General features: G+C 44.4%; 1 protein-coding gene across 1 annotated transcript in view; it reads right to left on the minus strand.

Moving 5' to 3' along the window:
- JARID2 (jumonji and AT-rich interaction domain containing 2) overlaps positions 1-21,695 on the minus strand; it is a 1,781,868-nt gene that overhangs the window by 614,370 nt on the left and 1,145,803 nt on the right. The window contains exon 10 of the mRNA XM_044065716.1: positions 21,066-21,179. Coding sequence (XP_043921651.1) covers positions 21,066-21,179 — 114 coding nt within the window. The remainder of the gene's footprint in view (positions 1-21,065; positions 21,180-21,695) is intronic.

Raw genomic sequence — 21,695 nt, forward strand, 5'->3', positions numbered from 1 at the left:
TTGAATAATAGTGTTCCAGGTCTGAAGTAGAAGCTTGGTGGGGCCGGTCAGGAGCCAGTCGTCCAGATACAGATACACCTGGAATCCTCAACGTCTTAGGTGAGCTGTCACTACTGCCATACACTTGAACACCCTGGGGGCTGTGGTGAGACCGAAGGGCAGAGCAAGAAACTGGTAGTGAATGGCTCCCAGCCAGAAGTGTAGATGACTCCGACAAGAAGTGTAGATGACTCCGACACCTTGTCCATTTTTATGTGGTAGTAAGCATCTTGGAGGTCTACTGAGCACATCCAAGTGTCTTTCCCTAGTAACGGGAGTAGAGACTGCAGTGTCACCATCAGGAACTTGTCCTTTATGGATTCGTTTAATTTGCTAAGGTCCAAGATGGGCTTCCAGCCCCCTGTATGTTTTGGCACTAAAGAATCTGGAGTAAGTTCCAAATCCTATTTGGTCTACGTGGACGATTTGGATGGCTCTTTTTGCCAACAACTTGTTGACCTCCACAGTTGTCTGATCCCTGTGATTGGGTGGAACATCCGGGATCCTTTTGGGAACATGAGGAGGCAGAGAAAAGGGTATGGAATAACCTCTGGTGATAATTCTTTGTACCCATCTGTCTTGAGTGATACTTAGCCAGGCTTCCGGATACAAAGAAATGTGACCCCCGACCAGATCCAAAGAAGCACAGTCAGGCCCCACATCAGGAGCGCTGGTAGGGCCGGTCCCAAAATGAATCACGGCCTCCCTGGTTTTGCAGTCCGCCCCTGCCTCTAGAGCAAAGTCTACCATTTCATCCTCTGCCTCTGAAGGAGTCGTCACTCTGTGCATCCTGGAAAAACCTCTGGGACTTCTTGAACCACATTTTACCACCTTCTCTGACCCTTAGGGTATGGTCTAGAGGGGACGGTAAAACATACTCCCATGGCAGTGTGTGTTTTCCCTTCTTGCTTGCACCGGGTGTGTCCTTTACCTTATGTCCAAACAATGAAGAACCGAAGTGGGCGCTGGTAAAGGTAGACAGGAATGGTTCCACAAAATTACACAAGCGCATTCAGGAATGACGCCTTAGGGAAATTCCTGAACCCACAGCTCTGCTCGCTCCATTGGCTGCATAAGAGATGAGCCTCATGGACGAGTTGACAATAGAGATCAAGGTGGACAACTGGGCAGACACCTTCTCAGGAACTCCCTCAGTGGCTGTACCTTATAGAGCATCTCCTAGCTCCTTAAGGAGATCTCTCTGAAGCCTCAAAGTGTGCAAGGTACTTCAGTGATCCAAGAGTGAATGCCGCTGACGAAGAGATACGCTTCCCATACCTGTCCATCGTTCGAGATTCTTTATTCGGTGGATGGACAGAAGTAGTTTCCGCTAGCTCCTTCTTAGTGGCCGATGCCACCACCATGGCATCCATGGGAACACCCTTTGAAAAAATTATTTCTCCTTGGGAGCTGATAGAAATTTATTTGGTCCCCTGGGGACTGGCTCCACCGCATCAGGAGTATCCCACACCTTCCGACTAACGAGCTCTAACAGTTTGTCAAAAGGTGGAGACAACCAAGAGGCTAAAGGTTGAGACCTGAAAGCCTTCAGATACACAGACTCCTCATCAGAAGGGGTGAAAGTGGGCCAGCCACACCTCTGCTTAAGGATCTCAAGGAGGTCTACAAAGGAGACATCAGAGGACAAACTTGGGGGACCCTTCTGACTCCTCGAGGTCAGTGTCGGAGGTAAGAGACTCGACCTGGGAGTCTACATGCTTCCTCTTGCAGGTTTTCTTCCATGGAGGCTCCTCGGAAGGATATTTTTGTGAGGTCTCAGAAGAATGGGGGCCACTAGCCGGTGGCTCCTGAGGCTGCAGGTCTCTGCTGTCCCAGAGAGGGTGTAGGAGCTGAGACAGAAATAGGTGCCCTGGGCAAAAGTGTCGCTCCGAAGTTCCGAGGAGACAGAGGATGCCATCAGCTCCGAGATAGATGTAGGGTCAGAGCTCACCCTAGCCGACGCTCCGAGAGGAATGCTTGGAACCGAAGAGGTTCGGCTCCCGGCATCCCTGTCGGGGCCAACCGGGGAGCTTCGGCTCCTAGACACCAGGGACGGCACAGTGTGTGTCAGAGCGGAACCAGGCTCTGAAACAACCTCAGGGGGAGCTGGAACAGAGGGTTCCACCAGCGGTACCAAACACTCCAGCTCTGAAAGGCCAGCACGGCTCGGAAGACGAATCACCGAAGGGGTAACGGACTCAAGTGGCTCTGGAACCGACTGGGTCTGAGCCAACAACATTTTAGGTAAGGCTGATGACTTCAGGAGTCTCAGCACTACACTCTCCACATCTTCTTCCGATAAGCTCCTGGAAGATCTGGAAGACAGTGTGGGAGAATGGGATCTCTGCAATATGGGTGACCCTAATGTAGGGGAGACTGGTAAAGGATCCATAGACTGGCTCCGATGTCTACTCAGTAGTCGGCTCTGAACTACCAGGTGCCAACACTGTAGCAACAGTAGTAGTAGAACCCTCGATTGGCGTCGAACTCAGTGGAGCCAAGGAGGCAGTAGGTTTGTCAGATTTGGCAATTTTTAGAGGCAGCTCCGATGCACCAGCCGGTGCTGGGTAGGGCCACTTAGAAGATTTGGATTTCTCCATTTTAGATCCATGTGACTTAGCAGAGGAGGAAGAGCTAGCCAGATCTTCCTCAAAAGACGGATTTAGGAGACCTTTTAATATGAGCTTATTTTTCCTCTCCTGCAACACCCTGGCACTAAAAGAGTGACAAAATAAGTATGTTTCCTAAGTGGATGGTCCCAAGACAGTATACACAGTTACTGTGGCCATCCATTATAGACATCTTCTGTGAGCATTTCACACACTTTTTAAAGCCAGATGGCTTATGATCCTTGACCTCCTTAAGACATCTCACAGAAGATTGCAATCAGACACACAGAGAAGAAAGGGAAAGTCGGAGGACTAGGTCCTGTAACTTAAACAGGCATAGCCCTGGTAGAGAAAAGAGGAAGGAAAATCTAGGTCCTCTAACTTAAACGGACCTAGAGGGAAAGGTACAAAAGACAAGTCAGGAGTCTCACACACACACTCGAAAAGAAATACAATGTCTAATAATTGAAATAAAGAGAATGAAAGTCAAAACAAACCCCCATTCTGGATGCCGACACCAATATAACTGCAAATACCAACAAGTGGAAAACTCTGCAAGCAAAGCTATTTATTTTAATATAAGCGAGAAACTATCTAAATATTGAGAAATGCACACACAGTGTAAACTACACACAAAGGCGTCTACAACCACTAATATCAACAGTATCAAAACTAGGTATAGGTATATGTGTGTATATATATATATATATATATATATATATATATATATATATATACATATATATATATATTAACCCCAGAGAAGAAACACGCTGGCACAACGCTAAGGCCAACTGTTCTCAGAGACACTTAACACAGGAAGCACTCTAGTAAATGCTAACTACAAACACTACACTAACAGCAGCTATATAAGGCTATCAAATATGAAAATAGCAGAAATATCCAAAAATAGAACAAAATGTGTTAGTCTTAACCACGGCCAAGAAGAAGCGCATCCAAACTCGCTGACGCGGCAAACTAGATCTGGGGATTGTGCTGGTGCACCATGGGATACCTACCTAGCCATGAGCCAACTAGTAGACTTTGAGCTTTTAAATAAGCAGAGTCAAACCCATGTGCAAGAATGAAGGCAAGACAGGACTACAGAACATCATGGCATAAGCTATGGGCACATGTGCCAACAGCTACGTAAATGTCTTGGCGATATGGGAACATCAATATATTTTTGATGGACCCTTTAGTGGACAAGTAGTATTTTATCATTGATTTGTGGACGTTCTTTTATGGGAAGGGTCTGCAAGTATTTTTCAGGGGTTTATTGATTATAGCAATAACGCCACCTCATTCTTAAGGTTCTCTTCAGAAATTTCAGTTGACTCTGTTTCTGGATGTAAAGCTACTGTTAAGATTCAGAAGGTAGTATTTCAATAGAGTTAGAGAAAGTCATGTCATTGCAACCATCTTTTACTTAAGGAAAGCATGCACCCATCGCACATATTTAAAAGTCTGGTCAGAAGCCAAGTTTATAGAGCTTCCAGATTGAGTGTGCATGACAATGAATTCACACAGCAGACCCACATTTTAACAAAAGCATTCACTGCTAGGGGCTATGCACAGGATGATATAACTGAGTGTTAAGTTAGTCTCCAATTTGAGAACTAGTAAAACTAGGTCCTATTTTGGTAAAAAATATAGAAGTGACACAGACTCAAGAAAAGTGATAATAAATTAAAAGTGTGCCTATTTTATTCCAGTGATAGAAGACAATATAGGGACATTATTGAAAAACATGAACATTTTGACAACAGACGACATCAAAGAGATAGTAGACACTAAACCGAAGTTTGTGTACAAGAACATGAAAACTCTGAAAAGATGTCTGTGCTATCCTAAGAATAGGATGCCTGATCATGACATTAAATGTACTACTGCATGCAGGCATTGCTACTATCAATATTCAATATACTTGCACGCATGGCAATGTGTTTAAACATCCGTATCAGGACAAAATTTATAGATTCAATACTTATGAGACATGTAGTACCGCTCATGTGGTCTATTTAGCTTATCGCCCAGTATGTTTCAAATTTTATACTGGCAAAACTGATAGAGCCCTTAGGGACAGGATTAGGGAATACTACTATCATATTGGTAAGGGTAGCATGGTAAGTGCATTATTCAAGCACATTTTAGACACTAACCATACACATTTCTTCAGGTTTATGGTGGTAGGACGTACTTTTGAGAACATCAGAAAAGGTATCAGGAACCTAACTGAGCAGTTAGAAACGAAATGGATAGTCAGACTACGTGGAGATTATGACAGGGTACCTATCAGACCAAAACTTAAAGCTAGACTATTGAATGGGAAATATATATTTTTTTTGTATTTTTTACTGTTTTTTTACAGTGTTTAACAGTTTTTAACATATACTATTAATGTTTATACATTTGTTGTTAGATATACATTTAGATGAATGTATTACATTAGTTTCTTAAAGAATGAATTGTAGTCATGTGATACTTTGAAATATTTAATGAGCTGTTTCGGTGTTTGTAATACACATCTGATGAAGTAGCTTTGCTATGAAAGCTCTCATGTTTTTACCTTGGCATTAAAAACTGATTTACACTGGAGTTCCTGGCTGTCCTTGGGTCTTTGTCTATTTTTCATGGTATACTATTTAAACTGTTATGCTTGGTCCTTCCCTTGCGGTTCCCCCTTCCCTGGTTCCTCAAGGCTCCCATGTAAGCTCCACGACAAAGGTCCGGTCTAATGCATCTACTGTCAAGAGTTTGGCAAAGCCGAGGGTAAAAAATGAGACTCAACTGAATAGTGCGCCTGGGCTTTCCCATCATTTCAATTTCTTTTGGACAGCAAGAATGATAGACTGAAAGAAGAAGTTGCTATAAAATCATGTACCATCAAATGTTCATCATCTGGAACGTGGCAAAGGAACCACTACTATGGAGACTCACAAATACCAGCTTGCTTTAAAAATGCATCTTGCATTCATGGAAGTCCTCTTTAATGACTTCAGGAAAGAATTCAGGAGAGGACTGCTGCACACCGAGCAGCAGCTTAATTTCAGCCCTCCCAGTCTGAAAACAAACTGAGAAAAAAGAGTGCCACTGAAACTTATTTGGACAAAATTCAGTTATAGGCTATTATGCACACTGTCTGGATGCCAGCAAAGGAGAGATTTTGACAGCAAGAAAAGGTGAAGAGAACACTGGCTGGGAAGAATTCTGCAGCAAAAATCAGTTCAAGCTTCAGCTTTGGTTCAATAGATGTCTTCCAGTAATTTAGAGAAAACAATATAAATTAAATGTAATGAAACACTGAAGGAATATATCAAGTCATAAAAAATAGAACCTTTAACTAGTTATTCAGATTAACAAACTGCAAAAATCAGAGGCTGAAATGAAGAAATGCATGGCTAGGTATGAGGCTTCTCAACAGCAGCAGCCTCAAAAAAAACAAAAAAAAATGTAGAGTTAGAAGAACAGAGAAAACTTTTAGTTATGTACTCACCATAACTTCAGATGTTTGGGATCCATCTCGCCTACATTCTGACTGATGGGTTCGGAGCCGATCCCTCAGCTCCGACTCGGCACGCTTATGCCAAAGAGTGAAGTCTCTTATTGGCTGAGCTTACTATATCCCAGGATGCACCACTACCAGTCCCCCAGATCTAGTTTGTCCGCATACATGCACACATGCACGCCCTGCTTATATAACATCGTCAGATGAAACAAGATAAAACAGTAGAACTCAAAACCGTTCAATCTCTTCTGATCTCCAAGGCAGGGGGAAGGAGGGTGGGTATTAGGAATGTAGGCGAGATGGATCCCAAACATCTGAAGTTATGGTGAGTACATAACTAAAAGATGTTATGTGATCCTATCTCGCCTACATTCTGACTGATGGGACAGCGTCCCTAGCACCTGAATCCTGGGTGGCTCACTGGAAAACACTCCTGAGTACCGTGGAACCAAATGATGCTCGTCCTTTAGATGCCACATCCAATTTGTAGTGGGAAATGAAAGTGTGCGGACTGGACCAAGTAGCCGCAGCACAAATCTCCGATATAGCGAGCTTGGAATGAAAAGCTATAGAAGTAGCCATAGCTCTGGTAGAATGAGCTTTAATAGATGTTGTAAGTTGCTTATTCAAGAAGAATAAGCCTGAGTTATGCAATCTCTAATCCATTTGGAAATAGTAGCTTTTGTGATGGTTTGACCCAATTTATTATCTGAGAAGGACACAAACAACTGGTCTGACTTACGAAGTTGCTGAGTCCTGTCTAAATAGAAGCGTAATTGCCTGTGAACATCCAATTTATGGAAAGTATATTCTGCTTCATTGGAGAAATTTGGGAAGAAAACTGGTAGCTCTAGAGACTGTTGGAGACAAAGATTAGAACAGACCTTTGGGACAAAGGATGGATTAGGCCTAAGAGATACTCTGTCCTTGTGGAAAATCAAGTACGGTGGTTTAATGGACAGGGCTTGAAGCTCTGAAACTCTTCTTGCAGAAGTAATTGCAACTAAGAAAGCAGTTTTCCAAGACAGATATTTTAACTCACATGTAGCAGCCGGTTCGAACGGGGAAGATGTCAATGCACGAAGCACTAAATCTAGATCCCACGGAGGCGCAGGATGATAAACTGGGGGTCTCAACAAACCCGCACCTTTAATGAATGTTTTGCACAGTCTGCAGCTCATCAATGGAGGATCCATGGACTCGTGAAATTTAGAGATTGCCGCTAGTTGGACTTTAATAGTAGAGACAGAAGATCCCTGATGAAATAGGGATGTTAAAAATTTCAAAACCTCTGGGATAGGAGCAGTGATAGGGTCTAAGCCCTTGAGTTGAGCCCAGATAGCAAACCTCTTCCACTTACTGAGGTACAATTTGTTAGTGGTGGGTTTGTGGGCGAAGATAAAATGTGAACAACTTCCGGGTCTAATGTGTGACTTCTGACTAAAGTCGGAAGTGGAGGAGCCAAGCTGTCAACTTCAAAGATCGAAGGGACTGATGCTGTTGTCCCGACTGATGAATTAGCAGGTCCAGAATTAGGTCTAAAGTCCACGGATCGTCCACCGCATGTTTCTTCAGGTAAGGAAACCATACCTGACGAGGCCAGTATGGGGCAATCAGTATCATTGCGGACCCCAATTGGGAAGCTTTTTGAATGACTTTGGAGAGAAGTGGAATCGGAGGAAAGGCATAAAGTAGCCCTGTTGGCCAAGGTTGTGCTAGAGCATCCATAGCTGGTACTCCCTGATGTGGAGTCAAGGAGAAAAACCTTTTGCACTTGGTGTTCAGTGGAGTTGCAAAAAGGTCGCAGCACGGCGTCCCCCATCTCCTGAAAACCTGAGCTGCTACTGTTTCGTTTAGGGACCACTCGTGAGGAGAGAGAATTGTCCTGCTCAATTTGTCTGCCAATATATTTGATTTCCCCGGAATGTGGGTCGCTACCAAGAAGCGGTTGGTAGCTACAGCCCATTCCCACACCCTCATGGCCTCTCTGCAAAGGGGGTAAGATCTGGTCCCTCCTTGTTTGTTCAGGTACCAGACCACCGACATGTTGTCTGTGTGGATGGCGATGATGCCCTGAGGAAGAAACTCGTGTAAGGCCTGCAGGGATAGAAGTACAGCCCTCATCTCCAACACATTGATGTGGAGAAGAGCTTCGTCTGGAAGCCAGGAGCCCTGAACCAACCTGCCCAGACAATGCCCCCCCCACCCTATCTGGGAGGCATCTGTCGTCAGGGTAACCACTGGAGAGGGAATAACAAAGGGGCTTCCTTGATTTAGATTGGATGTCTGAAGCCACCAGTGAAGGTCCCGTTTGCATGTGTCCGTAATCATGATGTGATGATTGAGGGGAAGATCCTGAAAGGACCATTGAGTTGACAATAGCCACTGAAGAATCCTCATGTGCAATCTTGCCAGAGGAACTAAAAGAACCGTGGCAGACATTGAACCTAAAACTTGTAGAACCATCCTGGCTGGGGCTTTGGATCTCGAGATCAGAGCTTGGACTTGGCTCAAAGTTTGGATCCTTTCGGCAGGAAGAAAGACGCGCATCAATTTTGAGTCTATCTCTGCTCCTATGAACCTTATGCGCTGAGAGGGCAGCAAGACAGACTTTGACCAATTGAATGTAATCCCCAGGGTAGCACCCAGGGAGATGGTGGCTTTGAGGTTGTCCATTAGTAGATGCCTGGTGGTGGCAGTCAGGAGCCAGTCGTCCAGATAGGGAAACACTTGGAATCCAAGACTTCTCAGGTGAGCCGTCACTACTGCCAAACACTTGGTGAACTCTCTGGGGGCTGTGGTGAGACCAAAGGGCAGAGCACAAAATTGGCAATGACTGACTCCCAGGCTGAAGCGCAGATACCTCCTGGACGCCTGATGTATCGGTATGTGATAATAGGCGTCCTTGAGGTCTATGGAGCACATCCAAACAACCTTCTCCAACAATGGGAGAATGGATTGTAACGTAACCATTCGGAATTTGGATTTCGTGACGGATTGGTTCAGTCTGCTGAGATCCAATATTGGTCTCAGGTCCCCTGTCTTTTTTGGCACTAAAAAGAACCTGGAGTAATTTCCTGATCCGATCTGGTCTGTGGGGACCGGTTGGATGACTCCTTTTTCTAGCAGCTTTAAAGCTTCTGCGGCTGCTATTTCCCTTTGACTGGGTGGTGGGTCCGGGATTTTTTTGGACGGTGGGGGGGAGTATGTGAATGGGATGGTGTAACCTCCGGCAATGATCCGAAGCACCCATTTGTCCTGAGTGATTGATTCCCAGGCTTTTAGGTGCTTGGCAAGCGACACCCGACTGGCTCGAGCAGCACAGCCGGGCAATCCCTCATGATGTGTGGGAGGCTGAAGAGCCACGAAAGGACTCGCGGTCTCCAGAATTGCGGGGCCCTCTGCCGCCTCTGGGACGGCGTCTCCCAGAAAAATTTCCCTGTCCTCTGCCTCTGGAAGGGGAATCTTCCTGCTGTTGGGGGAAAAACTTGCGAGATTTGGAACCACATCTTCCCCTCCTTTAGCCTTGGGGTAAGGCCGAAAGGGAGTGGAATAACAGGCACCTCGGCAGATAAAGTTTTTCCCTCTTGCTCACAGCGGTAAGGGTGTCTTTAACCTTGGGTCCAAACAAAGAGGACCCATCAAAGGGAGCGTCGCGAAGGAAGACTTGAAGGCCTCCAAACTGACACAAGCGGAGCCAGGCTTGTCTCCGTGAGCCACGCCTGTGCCTGCCGCTCTACCGCCCCTTCGCGCATAGGAAATGAGCCTCATGGACGAGTTAGAAATTGACGTAAGGATAGCCAACTGAGAGCTAACCGACTGGGCTAGCTGCTCAGGTAGGTTACCGAGAGGAATCTGACAACTCCTTGACCAGATCCCTCTGAAGCCTGGTAAAATGTGCCAAATAATTCAGAGACCTTAAAGTAAAGGCCGCTGAAGTCAGGGTCGCTTCCGCACCTGTCCATGCTCCTAGACTCCTTATTAGGAGGATGGACGGACGTTGAAGCCTCTGCCACGTCCTGTTGTGTAGCAGATGCCACCACCATGGCATCTACAGCCACGCCTTTAGTGAGGAACTCCTTCTCGGGTGGGGCAGACAAATTTATTTGGACGAGAAGGGACTGGTTCCACGGTATCTGGATGTTCCCACGCCCTCCGACAAACTAAATCCAGGAGCTCGTCGAGGGCGGAGACACCCAGGAGGTGGAGGGCTGAGCCCCAAAGGCCTTGAGGAGCACTGACTCATCAGCAGAGGGGTTTGGATATCCAGCCGCCTCGTTGTTTGAGGATCTCTAAGATGTCTGCAAATGAGACATCATCCGAGGACGACTTCGGGGACCCCTCTGCATCATCAAGATCAGTGTCCGATGCAATAGACTCGGGGGAGTCCACGTGCTTCCTCTTGCACGATCTCTTCCTTGGGGGTTCCTCCAAGACAACTCGAAGAACCCTCAGGAGGAGGGGAACCCCAATGGGGTAACCTCAGGCCCAGGGACTCCGCTGCCTACGGACAGGGGAACTGCCAAAGACCCAGTCTCCACGCCCAGGGAAGGTGCCGGTAAAGCCGGAGAGATGGCCGAAGAAGACTTGGCCAAGGCACTCCTCATGGCTCTGAAAGCCGGACCCCAGAATCCTGAGAGTGTCCGGTCCCCATAGCCATGATAGCCGACGGAAGTCCCAGCCAAGCACCGAGAGGAGGCTCGGAACCAAAGCATCGGTCCCAAACATCACCCCGGGTCCAGCCGAAGAAGTCCGTGTACCAAACTCGGACCCGAAGGCCCGGGTTGGAGTAAGGGTCGGAGCCGACCCTAAGATCTCCACCGGCTCCAACAGCACCTGCTCCGACGGAGCCGAAGCAGTCGGAGGAGGAATGGCAATGGGGTGGGCTTGGGCTATCGGCTCCGAAGCCAACTGGGTCGGAACCGAAACAAATTTTTGGAAGACTGGGGACTGGAATAGTCTTTGGAGCACCCTGTCTATATCTGAATCCGACATCCTCGAAGACCGAGAGGAAACTGAACGGGTTCGAGACGGCCTCTCCAACGGCCCCAAAGGGCTAGGGGACCGGCTCCGAGGCGACTCGATGACTATCGGCGCCGAAGGAATACACACTAGATTCCATCGGTGCCGAGGTGGACTTCGGCGCCGAGGAGGAAGTGTCTGAGCGGGCGACCCTTGTCGGCTCCGAGACCAGTGGAGCCGACGAAGGTGACCCGCCTCTCGATGCCCCAGCCATCGGCTCCGAAGCCAGAGGAGTCGAGACTGGTGGCATCGAGGCAGACCGTTCCATCCTCGGCTCCGAAGTCCTTGGAGCCGAAGGAGAGGCCTGCCTATGTCTCTTGGCGGTCGGATCCGACGGACTGGTCGGAACCGACGCCCTTTTCTTTTTAGCCGGAGAAGGAGAGGATGCCAAGGCTTCTTCAAAAGAAGGTTTTATTAACCCCTTAAGAATCAATTTATTTTTCCTCTCCTGGAGGACCCTTGAGGAAAAAGCGTGACACACGCTGCATGACTCCTGTAAGTGTTTTGCACCCAAACAATACACACAGAGCGAGTGATCGTCTGTGATGGACATTTTGAAACTGCATTTGGTGCATTTTTTGAAGCCCGAAGGCCTAGGATTTTGAGACATTATGGTAAAACAAGTGATTTTGACAGAAAAAATACAACTGACTTTCTGTTTGACACTACCTAATAATAGGTTACAGTTATCGCTTAACAGCGTTGCAAATAACAAGGGTATTTTGAAACCCTGTAAGTTTTTAAGGGAGGTTGACTGACCTGGAAGGCCCTAAGATGAAGGAGGCCTACCAAACTCAACCCAATCACACAACAAGTCTTTAACAAACTCCAAACACACACAAAAGTGAAGAATAGCCGTTAAAACAGCTTTTTGTGACTAGAACAAGAAATTCCTGACAGAAAAAGTTAGTAAAATTACTACTTAGCTCAGCCAGCTCGAGACCACGTCTTCGCAGATTAGCGGCAAACGAGATCTGGGGGACTGGTAGTGGTGCATCCTGGGATATAGTAAGCTCAGCCAATAAGAGACTTCGCTCTTTGGCATAAGCGTGCCGAGTCGGAGCCGAGGGATCGGCTCCGAACCCATCAGTCAGAATGTAGGCGAGATAGGATCACATAACATCCAGAGCTTTCCTGCTGTACCAGAGAAACATGAAGGAACAGACTATTCATTTCATTTGATGAAAACTCAAATAAGCAACTGGACTGTTCCGCAGCAGGATTGGTTAGCAGAAAGGACAAGTGCATGCTCCAAACCTGGCAATGTAAAAGCAGCCAAGACCCACATTAGTAAAGATGCAGTCATACCAGCATAAAGGGTTGATACTGGCAAAACTGTGTCAGAAGGGAAAAGTATTAAACACTGGATACAGTGTTTGTGGTAAACGATTACTCACTGTACACCAGGCAGAAGAGAAGCAATTTTTTCCCAGCAATCAGGCAATGTTGAGAAGCTGGGGAGAAATTCAAGCTGTTGTATCCAGCTGTCTGCAATATTTTTACTTGAAGATCATAGACATTTTTTGATGCAGACAGGCTAAGGAGGAAAAAGTTTATTCGACAAAATGAGCCACCAAGCAGAAGGGGACTATGCTTCATACTCTTCTGACAATAAAACTCCGAGAGAGACTGCCAGTGAAACCTTTTCTAATGTTTCAAAGGAAAATGCTTGAGAGAGAGAAAAGGACAGGAACGGACTAGAAGAATCTACCTTGGACGTGAACCAGAGTCTAGTGCTGGGAGATGCATGAACAGGAAGACAACCAGCAACATGAAATTAGAGAATAAATATGAGATTATAAAGCATCAACCACATTTGTGACATGTGGCGTTGCAAATTAAAGTGGCTGAGAAAAGAATTCAGGGGGACTGTTCCTGAAAGTGAGACGGTTTGCCGTCTCTGGTACTCGGGGACTGCCCTGGAAAAAGCATACATGCAGGGAAAAGACCAATACTCTACTTAAGATAATTTCAAGAGATGCCCATATTTGGACAGGCATGTATTAATATATTCCACGGTTATTTTTGACTACTCCTAGGTGAGGGGCTTGAATCAAAAAAGCATGATGGTAAAGGTAAATATGGATGCAATTAAACCTGAGGTGGGCAAAATTTGAAGCTAATCATTTGCTAAATATATTAGGGGAAGTAAAAGCACAAATGTCAAGCTGGAGTTTATTGTAGTGCTTATTTCCTAAGCACTTAAATCAACCTGCACTCAATGTGAATTATTAAACTTATACATTTTAACTGTACACTATGCAACAATTTAAGATGAATCCTGATTAACTAAACAAACCAACAATACAAAATTCCTAACAAGGAATAAACACTTACAAAAAATGTAACTATAAAATTGCTACTACTTCTACACTAACCCACTAACTGCTGCTAAAATTTGACAAGTTCAAGTCCAAAAAACAAGCAATAACAATAGCTAACAATTTAACACAAATCTTAAAAACTTCAGAATATAATCCAAAAACATTTTTTATGCAGGTGAAAAAAAAAAAACTAACAGTGAGCTAACAAACAAACACGGTCAAATTATTGCCAAGAAAAATGTAATCTCTTAATCACAAAGTTTGTTTACCACAAAAGTCTCAAAAATCTCAAAGTGTAATGGTGGACTGAATCAGACAACGAACCTTCCAATCTCTGACACACTCTTCGGTGTGTCAAAGATTAGAAGGTCCATTATCTGATCTATTTTCATATCCCTGCTGCAGTACTCTTTACCTAAGGGAGGAGTACAAAAGCTCAAGAAGAAGCCTGAGAAAAAGTGGCACAGGACACCCCTCCAGATACCCATGCAGGATAACAGCTCTGGCACTGGAAATAACATCCAACTTGTAATGCTTAGTGACAGTATGAAGATAGGACCAACTAGTAGCCTCAATGATGGAAAAGGTATCCAACCCCTTGAAAAACAGCACCAGAGGAGGCAATAGCCCTGGCAGAATGAGCCTTTACCAACAAGGAGAGATTTTCCATACTAACGATGAGAGATTTTCCATGAAAGGAACAAAAAGAAATGGCCTTAGAAATCCAGGAAGACAGAGTTTGCTTAGAAGCAGTCACACCAAAAGACCTGGGATGAAAAGAAACAAAAAGCTGCCCAGACTTGTGAATAACTTTAGTTTTGTCCAAATATTGGAGCGGTCTATGCAAATCCATGGCGTGATGAACCTTTGCCCTGGCAGACTCCAGAAAAGGGAAGAAGAGTAAAGATGAATAAACTGATTAAGAGAAATCTCATTAACCACACTGGGCATAAAAGGACAACTAGTACAAAGAGGCACTCTGTTCTTTGTGGAAAATTAAGGAAGGAGGAATGGCCATAAGAGCCTGAAGTTAAGACTCTCTTGGCCAAAATGAGAGCTAAAAAGAGAACAGCCTTTCAGGTACAATGGTGTTAAGGAATCTGAAGCAGGTTCAAAAAAAGCCCAAGTCAATTTTTCAACAACAAAACTGAGGTCCTAGGAAGGTGGAATATGCTTCCTGGGAGGTCTCATATGAAGGACACCTTTAAGAAACTGCTTGACCTCAAATCTAGAGATCAAAGGAGAATACAAGGGCAGACAAGCAGAAATTGCTGAAACATGAGCTTTAAGCGAGTATGCTAACCCAGCATAGAGCAAATCACACAAGACAGAACCAGAGGAACTAAACAGACAAGGATCCTGATGGCAAGAGAGGCACCAGACATTTTTTTTCCCATTTGGATAGATATGATTTTCTGGTAGTGGATTTCCTGGCCTCCTGAAAAACCCGAAGCACATTCTCTGAAAAGAAATGCCTAAAAGGGATCAAAACCCTATCATCCACATTGTCAGTTGAAGAGTAAACAAGTAAGGATGGATAAGAGAGGCCTTGTCTTGTGTGAGATCATCCATCTGGTGAGGTAACTTGTAGTGATTGTCCCTGACCAGGTGAGAAAGAAGGGGGAACCAATGCTGTCTGGGCCAAAAGGGAGTCACTGTCAAAATTTTGAGAGATTCCTGCCTGACTTTGTGGAAGACTCGTGGTAAGAGAAGAAGGGTAGGGAAGGCATACAGAAAACATCCCCTTCAAAGGAAAAAAAAAAAAAATAGAACACCCACTTTCCAAGACAGATAACTTGGAACTCTCTAACAAAATAGAGGAAGTTGTCTGGTCAGAGGGGAGGCAAAACATATCCACCCGAGGAATACCCACCAATGGGCATCTTTGTGACCCATCTAATCCTGTGCTTGTGTATTGGACGTGCTTAAATTCTGCCACAAGTCTGTGCTCCAAGGGAATGTAAACTGCCTGAAGAGATGGTTCATACTGGACAGCTAGATCCTAGATCTGAAGAGCTAGTCTGTAAAGAAGCCAACACTTCACACCCATTTGCTTGTTAACATACCACATCACTGTGGTACTGTCTGCGAAAATTCTGAGGTGCCCAGGATAAAAAAAAAAAAAAAAAAAAGGAATGAATTCCTTAAGAGGCAGACGCACAGCCTTTATGTTGATGTGGTCTGACTTCGGATGAAGAGGCTACAGACCCTGAACCTTGAGGAGGCAAAAGGAGGCACCCCATCCCCTCTCTGAGGCATTTGTAAAGAGCTCTTGAGTTGTGACTGGAGCTTGAAAAGGAAGCCTCAGGTTAAGAGAAAGTTGATGAATCCACCACTGAAGCTCGGAGCTTGAGGTAGAAAAAGGAAGGGTTCCACAAAGTTCATAGGGTGGCAATGTTGGCGCCACCATCACTTGAGGTACCACTGAAACTTTCTCATGTGCAGCCTGGCCAGATGGAGCATGGAAATGGTGGAGGCCGAGAACCCTGAGAAACTTCCTGGCCATGACTAAACCCAGCGGAAGACTAGAAAAAGGCAGGGAGTGACAGGGCCTTGAGGGAAGACAGAGATTCTAGCAATGGGAAGATATGAAGCATGCAACCAAGGAAAATATCATCTCGAGAAGGCATCGGTGCAGATTTCTGAAAATTTATGTTGATTCTGTAATACGGAAATGGCAACTCAAGATCCTGAAGCAGTGTCGGTGGGAGAAGCTTGAATGAGCAGATTGTCCACACAGGGAAAGATATGAAACTCCTCACATCCTGCAAATGGCAATTACAGAAGAGAGGCACTTGGTGAATACTCTTGCATCAACAGAAAAGCCAAAGGGCAAAGAAGAGAACTGAAAATGCAAAGAAGAAACAGAGAAATGTAAACATTTCCTGAATAGGGGACAGATGGGGATATGAAGATAGCTGTCCTTGAGATCCAGAGAGACCAGAAAGGCCTATAGTAGAAGGGGAAATAAAGTCTTAAGACACAACATCCAAAAGGAAGGAATCTCAAGAAAGGTGTTGAGCAAGGAAAGTTCCCGAATTGGTCTCTAAGTGCCCTCTTTTCAGGGGACCAAAAACATTATGGAATAAAAGGTCCACCCTACCTGGGTAGGAGGCACAGCTTGAATGGTGCCCTGAACCAAAAGAGAATGAAACACCTGTGGGAAAAGAGGAAGGTGGTTGAATAATGTACAAAAAGGAAGAAAGGATTTCCAAATCATAAAATATCCCTGGCAGATAGTGGACAGAACCCAATAGTCTGTTGTGATCCTAAATCAATCAGGAAGAGGCAGGGAAAGATGGAGATTCAAGGGAACTGGGCCGGAGAGGGAAACAAGTTGTCAAATAGAATCCAGCTTATCCTGAAAAGCAGGTTTATGGGAAGCAGGAGTCTGAGTAGACTTAGGAGTCACACTTCTAGAACACTTTTTGCCCTTAGGCAGAGAGCAAGACTACCAATGAACAAAAGCAGTTTTGGAGGGATAATTCCTCTGAAACTTGGGAATAGGAGAAACAAAAATATGTTTCAACTCCTGCAAGGCTTTACCCTTATCCCTGAGGTACCTAAGGTACCTGAAAATGTCAGCAGTACCACCACCGAAAAGTTAGTATCCAAAGGAGCATCCGAGTAGGTTGGCCTTAATGTCATCATGCAAAACCCGAAGATAAAGCCAAGAGTAACACCTCATAAGTTAACTAAAAGGAGCAGCCCTGAAGAAGGTGTCAGCTGCATTGTGTTTGCATTTGGTAGAGTGGGGATCAACTTGGGAGGTACAGCCCAACAAGGAAAGGGCAGAAGCCTTCCTGTCAGGAAGGTCAGAAACAACCTGGTCGTAGGGGTCTGGTAATTGATGGCACAAAAAGATAAAGTGGCAACAGTATAAACCTTTTTGCCCAGCCTCTCCATAGCTTTGCTATCCTTATCTGAAGTGAGCATCTTGGTAGAGGGCAACACCTTAGAGGGGTCTGTCAGAAGAGACTGACACTAAGGGGTCAGCATAAGGTCATTTAAAAAGAAATTTACACTTCTCAGGCACTTTGTAAACTCTGCACTTGGGTGCAGAGGGCTAAGAATAAGGGTCACAGAAGCTGCTGAAAAGCTATCCGGAAAGGCAGCCAGACCAGGAGGAAAAGCTGATGACATGGGAGACTCCATCTGGAGGAGCTCATCATAACTTTCAGAGATTTGAGATGAACCTCAATTAAACTCAATCATGCAGGCAATAATATCCACATGTAGAGTTCCTCTAATGGGGATTCTGGACTGTATCCTTTTCTACTTAACCCTGGTCCAAGGAAAGGAATTTGGGAAGAGTAAGCCAGGGACTCTTCTCCTGAATCCAGATTCTAATCCAAAGAACACAGTTCTCTGGATCTTAAGAGGAGTGGAAGACCAGGGAGAGGGTAGGCAAAGACACCACTTGAGACTTTAAACCCATCATAGCACTGAATACCCCTTCCTCAAAGTAAAATCTTGCAATTCACTTTGGGGATCCTTAACTACAGGGGAAATGAGCTTGGTTTTCTGTTTCTTTTTCTGTGGGATGTCCACATGAAACAGTCAAGAGGGTCAGACCGCCGGCGACATTCAATAAGCGTAGTAGGAATCTCCTCCACAAGATCTGTGGAATACCTCTCAGTCCCTCTGATATAATCAGCAGGGAGGTACCACCTCAACACCAGGAGCAGACAATTTTCAAGCCTCCAAGGATCTGTGAGAAGTTGGATCCAGGCTGGCCTCCAAATGGGTTGCTGCAGAGGGACCCAAAGCAACCACCAGACAATCCTCTGGCCTTTCACTAGCCTTGAGACACATCCAGGGGAGGCTGGACAGCAGCCATATCAGACCCAAGTTTTTTGGCTTTTTTCTTGGCCAATGTCCGACATCAAGATGGGAAGATTCTGCCAAAACACCTTGAGCCAACAGCTTAGTACACAGGTTTTCAAAGTAAATAGATAAAGGGGAAAGAGAACTCTGGTGTTTTTTCGACAAAAGCACAGCAGATAGAAAACTGTGTGTATGGTCGCTGGAAGCACCCAAACCGAAATCGTGATGGTCTTCATGGAGAATTTGCTTCCAACACTGACATTCTCCCTTTCTGGATGACATGAAACCAGCAGCAGTAAAGAAGAAAGCAAGATAAGAAGCCTTAACGGGGCACTTATCGAAACACAGTTTGGTAACCAGCACAGCAGAAGGGCATTTAGACTGATGCTCAATGATGGTGCTCAGACTAGCAGCAAAAATGTTCCAACTGTGTGCATCTGTACAATACTTTTATGCCCCACGCCTTGAGCGGGCAGTGTACATGTGACGTACAATGCCTAAAAAGTACTTAAGCCTTTGGTATATTAGCAGGACACTGAGCTGTCCTTGGCAAAAGATCACTTAGCAAAGGATACTGCAACAGTGACATTGAAGGACATTTGTTCACTACAAATATCGAGATGAACATAAGGACAGCTACCTCGTGTCTCTCAGCATCACTTTAGGTATGTATCAATGAACTTTCAATTAGGAAAGAAGTAATCATGATATACATAACAACTTGACACCATATTGAAGAATACCCAACAGAAGCAAAAAGGGTGGGCCCAAAACAGGCTATTTTTTTTTTGATATTTTAAACTGCTTGCTTATTTACCACTTCATTTAAAACAAATAGCATAAAAATTATATTTTAAAATAAATGAAGCTTTATGTTAAAATTGCTCCTATGATTTAAAAAAAATCCCTTTTAAAAGGTGAACTGAGAGCTAGAGGGTCCAGGCAAAGAATGATGGGGGTTGAGAAAACGTGCTCAGCAATTCTGGGGGAGCAGCATTTTGGCTCACTGTAATGTTAGCATCTACTGCAGACCGAAGGCGTCCAGCAGTATGTGCTGATAATGTGCTTGACTATGCCAAGCCATGCCCTGTGGCAGCCTTCATAGGGCAGGGGCAGGAATGCACATATTCATAAGGGAAGACATAGCAGGCGCTCAGGTCAGCTACCATAGGAGTGGTAAGGTCAGAAAAGAGAGGCCTCACAGCTGTCTGAATGACATCTGCACCATGAAAAGCTCCTGCCGCAGTGACGGGAAGTGAACAGATGGTAGCTGCATTGACTACACGGCTGGTAGGGATGAAAAAAACATTAAAAAATACATAATACAGACTTATGCTGACTTCTACATTTGTCAAGACAGTGAGGTATTCGTGTCTAAATCTCTGCATTTGTACTGCTCAGTAACAATAGCCAGAAACTGTTTCAGGCTATAAGTTGTAAACAAAAGTAATAATTAAAATCAGAAACATCTTCAAATGACCTTTTCTTGGGATGGCTATTAAGTCAGCACTTTATCGTACAATATAGCAGCAGTACACACTGTGTGCATCTATAGGTATACACACTATTATAAATGTTATATATAGAAAAATTCAATAATTTCTATAATTCGAACATTTATATGTACATGTCCACCCACACACACAGAAGTAAGGTACTTCACATCACACTACATTTCCAGTACTAACATTTTAAACGAGGCAAACATGCCACTACTCTTCTATCACAGCAGCATGCAAACCATGAAAAAAGTATCTACTATTAATTTTCTCATTCATATTCTACCATTAAACCTAAAATATGTCACTTTTGCCAACACAAAAAGAGCAAAGCAAGTTACAGTAAAGTAACACCAGTGACAGTGAAAAATGGAATCAGCAGAGTTACTGATGCAAGTCTCAGGTGGTACAATATGTGCATACAGTAGTAATACTGGTACATTACTTTTAAGTATTTTAAAGTGTCACCACATGCTGGGAACCCACCAGTACCTCGGTAAATGATCGCAGCTAGGTGCACTGACCAACTTAGGCTCAGTGACCATTTGCCCACTTCTAAGCTGCAAAAGGCAACGATATCATAAACCTGCTCTATCACCCAGTTCCGTGGAGGTGACAGAGGCAGTACTGCAGTCACTGTGGAAAACAGAAGAAACAAATCAAAGACACACACTTTTAAGCAGGCCTGTGACACTTTCCTCATTTGTGTTTGCATCATTGGAAGGATGATATGATCCTGCATAAATTTTTGCTGCCTTTATCTTTACGTTCTTTGCACAAGATTTGCAGCTTATAACGATTAGGAGAACTTTGAGTAAATTATTAAAAATAACTTATAAATACAATTTTCTAGTGTATTGTAAAGTCTCACCAAATGATTAAAATCCTGGCCAGCATCAAGTAAAGGAGACTGCCACACAGTGCATACAAAATGAGTAGGGTGGGACTGAAATTTGAAGAATGGACGACAAGCAGCTAAAATTCTATATAAAAAGCAGGATATGCACATGGGACACAATATAAAGACGATAAGTGGAAGATGACTAACTTTGCAGGCAATAAACAGAAAACAGATCTTTGTGCTACTTCATATGACCTCAAGAGGCAAACTAGAAAATAAAACAATGACTACATGCACAGTAAGAGGCACTACTAATAAGTAGGGCATACAATTCCATTACACAAAACATTAGCAAGGCTCCACCTGACGTACACTGTACAACTGTGGAAAACTTACCTACAAAAGGAGAGAAACAGGTTGGAGAAGTTTCAGAGGAGGGCAACAAAGATGGCAGAGGAACTGCATCACAAGTCATATGAGGACAGGATAAAGGATGTGAATATGTGCTCCCTGGAGGAAAAGGAGAGAGAGAGAAAGAGAAAGAGGGCACATGAAAGAGACATACCAAGTGCCATTCAGGCAGGAACAGACTGCAGGAAAATGTTTCCCAGAAAAAAGACTTTTTCAGAACTACTCTCTAAAGAATAATAAAGAAGAATTACTTTACAGAAAGGGTGGCAGACAAATGGACCACTGTTAAATAAAGCTGATGAACAGTGAATTAGTTCAAGGATTACAAAAAGTAGGGGATAAGGAGACTTCTACAGTTCAAAGTCATAAGGAGCAATAAAATTCTAAAGCAATTACAAGACCAAATGGACACACTGGTTGACCTCTACCTTTTGATAAGGTCAATGCATTAAAGAGACATACTAGTAACTTTACATACATTTTACATCCATACTTTCCAACTCTGAAAGCCAAGTGAGGTAACAGAGAAACTTTACGGAAAAAAAATACAGCACTGCAATTCAGACAAAATATGGGAAAAAAGACAGAAAAAACTATCAGCACTGACAAAAAAAA

This window comes from Protopterus annectens, chromosome 3.part0 (assembly GCF_019279795.1).
Source record: "Protopterus annectens isolate FY-2018-M chromosome 3.part0, PAN1.0, whole genome shotgun sequence".
Taxonomy (NCBI): Eukaryota; Metazoa; Chordata; order Ceratodontiformes; family Protopteridae; genus Protopterus; species Protopterus annectens.